Source organism: Psammomys obesus, unplaced genomic scaffold, assembly GCF_907164565.1.
Source record: "Psammomys obesus unplaced genomic scaffold, mPsaObe1.curated_primary_1811, whole genome shotgun sequence".
In the NCBI taxonomy this organism is placed as follows: Eukaryota; Metazoa; Chordata; class Mammalia; order Rodentia; family Muridae; genus Psammomys; species Psammomys obesus.
The window spans coordinates 14,137-15,729 of record NW_026590592.1 but is presented as its reverse complement, the minus strand read 5'-3'; the positions used below and the strand labels follow the sequence as shown (position 1 = coordinate 15,729).

At 50.7% G+C, this 1,593-nt stretch overlaps 1 protein-coding gene across 1 annotated transcript in view; it reads left to right on the top strand.

Moving 5' to 3' along the window:
- The first annotated feature begins 287 nt into the window (after positions 1–287).
- The window catches only part of LOC129677327 (NXPE family member 3-like), a 15,431-nt gene continuing 14,125 nt past the window's right edge, over positions 288–1,593 (top strand). Inside the window, 1 exon segment of the mRNA XM_055607968.1 lies at positions 288–1,052. Coding sequence (XP_055463943.1) covers positions 322–1,052 — 731 coding nt within the window. The 5' untranslated portion in view covers positions 288–321.

Genomic DNA, 1,593 nt, shown 5'->3' with positions numbered 1-1,593 from the left:
AAGAAGAAGAAGAAGAAGAAGAAGAAGAAGAAGAAGAAGAAGAAGAAATCCAAGTAGGGACTCCAATATTTTTGGTAACATGCGGTGGCTATATTGGGACTCCCCAGAAATTCTAGTGACACTACCATCCCAGCCTTGAGACATTTCTTTCACACAAAGGTGATGGTGACTCAAATGCCAGGCTTAGGAGTGACAGAATGGCATAGTCAGGTGGGTCTCCTAGGAGCTTCTCAGCCAAGTGGAGCACCTCCTTCCAAGAGTAAAATGGGGCACCCAGCACACTGGCATGTTCTCCTGCTTTACCCACAGGTGTTGTATCTCATGATGTCTTGGCCTGAACCCGTGACCCGTTGGATCCCACAACCTCTTCCTGCCGCTGCATATGTCTCAGAGTCTGTCAACTGGGATTCTCTCCCTCAAGAATTCACCAACCTGACCAGCCTTCTATACTGGCCTCCAACTGGTGGGCACAACAGTGACTTTTTAGCCTCAACCAGCCCCAAAACCTCCACCTACCACCTGGTGGGTCCTGCCCAGGCCACCTATATTCTGGGAAGTAACCTAGAGGCCATCCTTGTGGCTAGGGATCACTGGGGTAGGCCCAAGGCTCATGGTGGGGATCTGTTTCGGGCACAGCTGCTGGGCCCGGAAGTGAAGGCAGGAGTCCCAGGGGAGGTGAAGGACCTGGAGAATGGCACCTACCTCTTGTCCTTCCCCCTGCTCTGGGCTGGCAGGGCCCAGGTGCAAGTGCGGCTGATCCACTCCAGCGAGGCAGTTGGGGTCCTGCAGAGAGTCTGGAGAGAAACACGGGCCACCGTGGATTTTAGAGGGTATTTCCAAGGAACGAATGGCATTCAAGAGGTTGTCACCTGCAACGTGGACCCCCAGTCGACTGGAGCCAGAGGGCCGACCTGCCAGTACAAGGATGTGGTTTCTGGGGAGATCTGGTTCTGTGCTCAGCCCCCAACTTTGCCCTGCAGTGCTTTAGTGGGTCACTCGAGTGGACGTTACCTGAAGGTGACCACACCACATGATGAACTCCTGCTGGCTGGGTAAGACACCTAGGATCTTGAATGTTCCCAGTTCTAACTGCAGGTATGTGGAGGTCAGGAGACAACTTGAGGAAGTCAGTTCTCTCCTTCCACCATGAGGGGCCCAGCTATCACACTGAGTCTGTCAGGCTTGGCAACAAGCACCTTCATCATCATCACCATCACCATAATCACATCATTATCATCAACATCACCATCATCATCACCATCACAATCATCATCACCATCACCATCATCACCATCATTATCATCTACATCACCATCACCATCATTATCACCATCATCACCGTCACGATAATCATCACAATCGCCAGCATTATCATCATTTCATCATCATCATCATTATCATCAACAACATCACCATCACCACCATCATCATCACCATCATTGTCATCATCATTTAGGGATTCCTGATGCCCAGAGTGAACTTGAATTCCTTGGTGTTTAAGGGTGACCTTTTAGTGCAGGCAGAAAAGTCAAGTTCAAGGACCTTCTTGGCTTGGGATGCCTGAGCATGAGATCCTGTGTCAAAAAGGCAGGC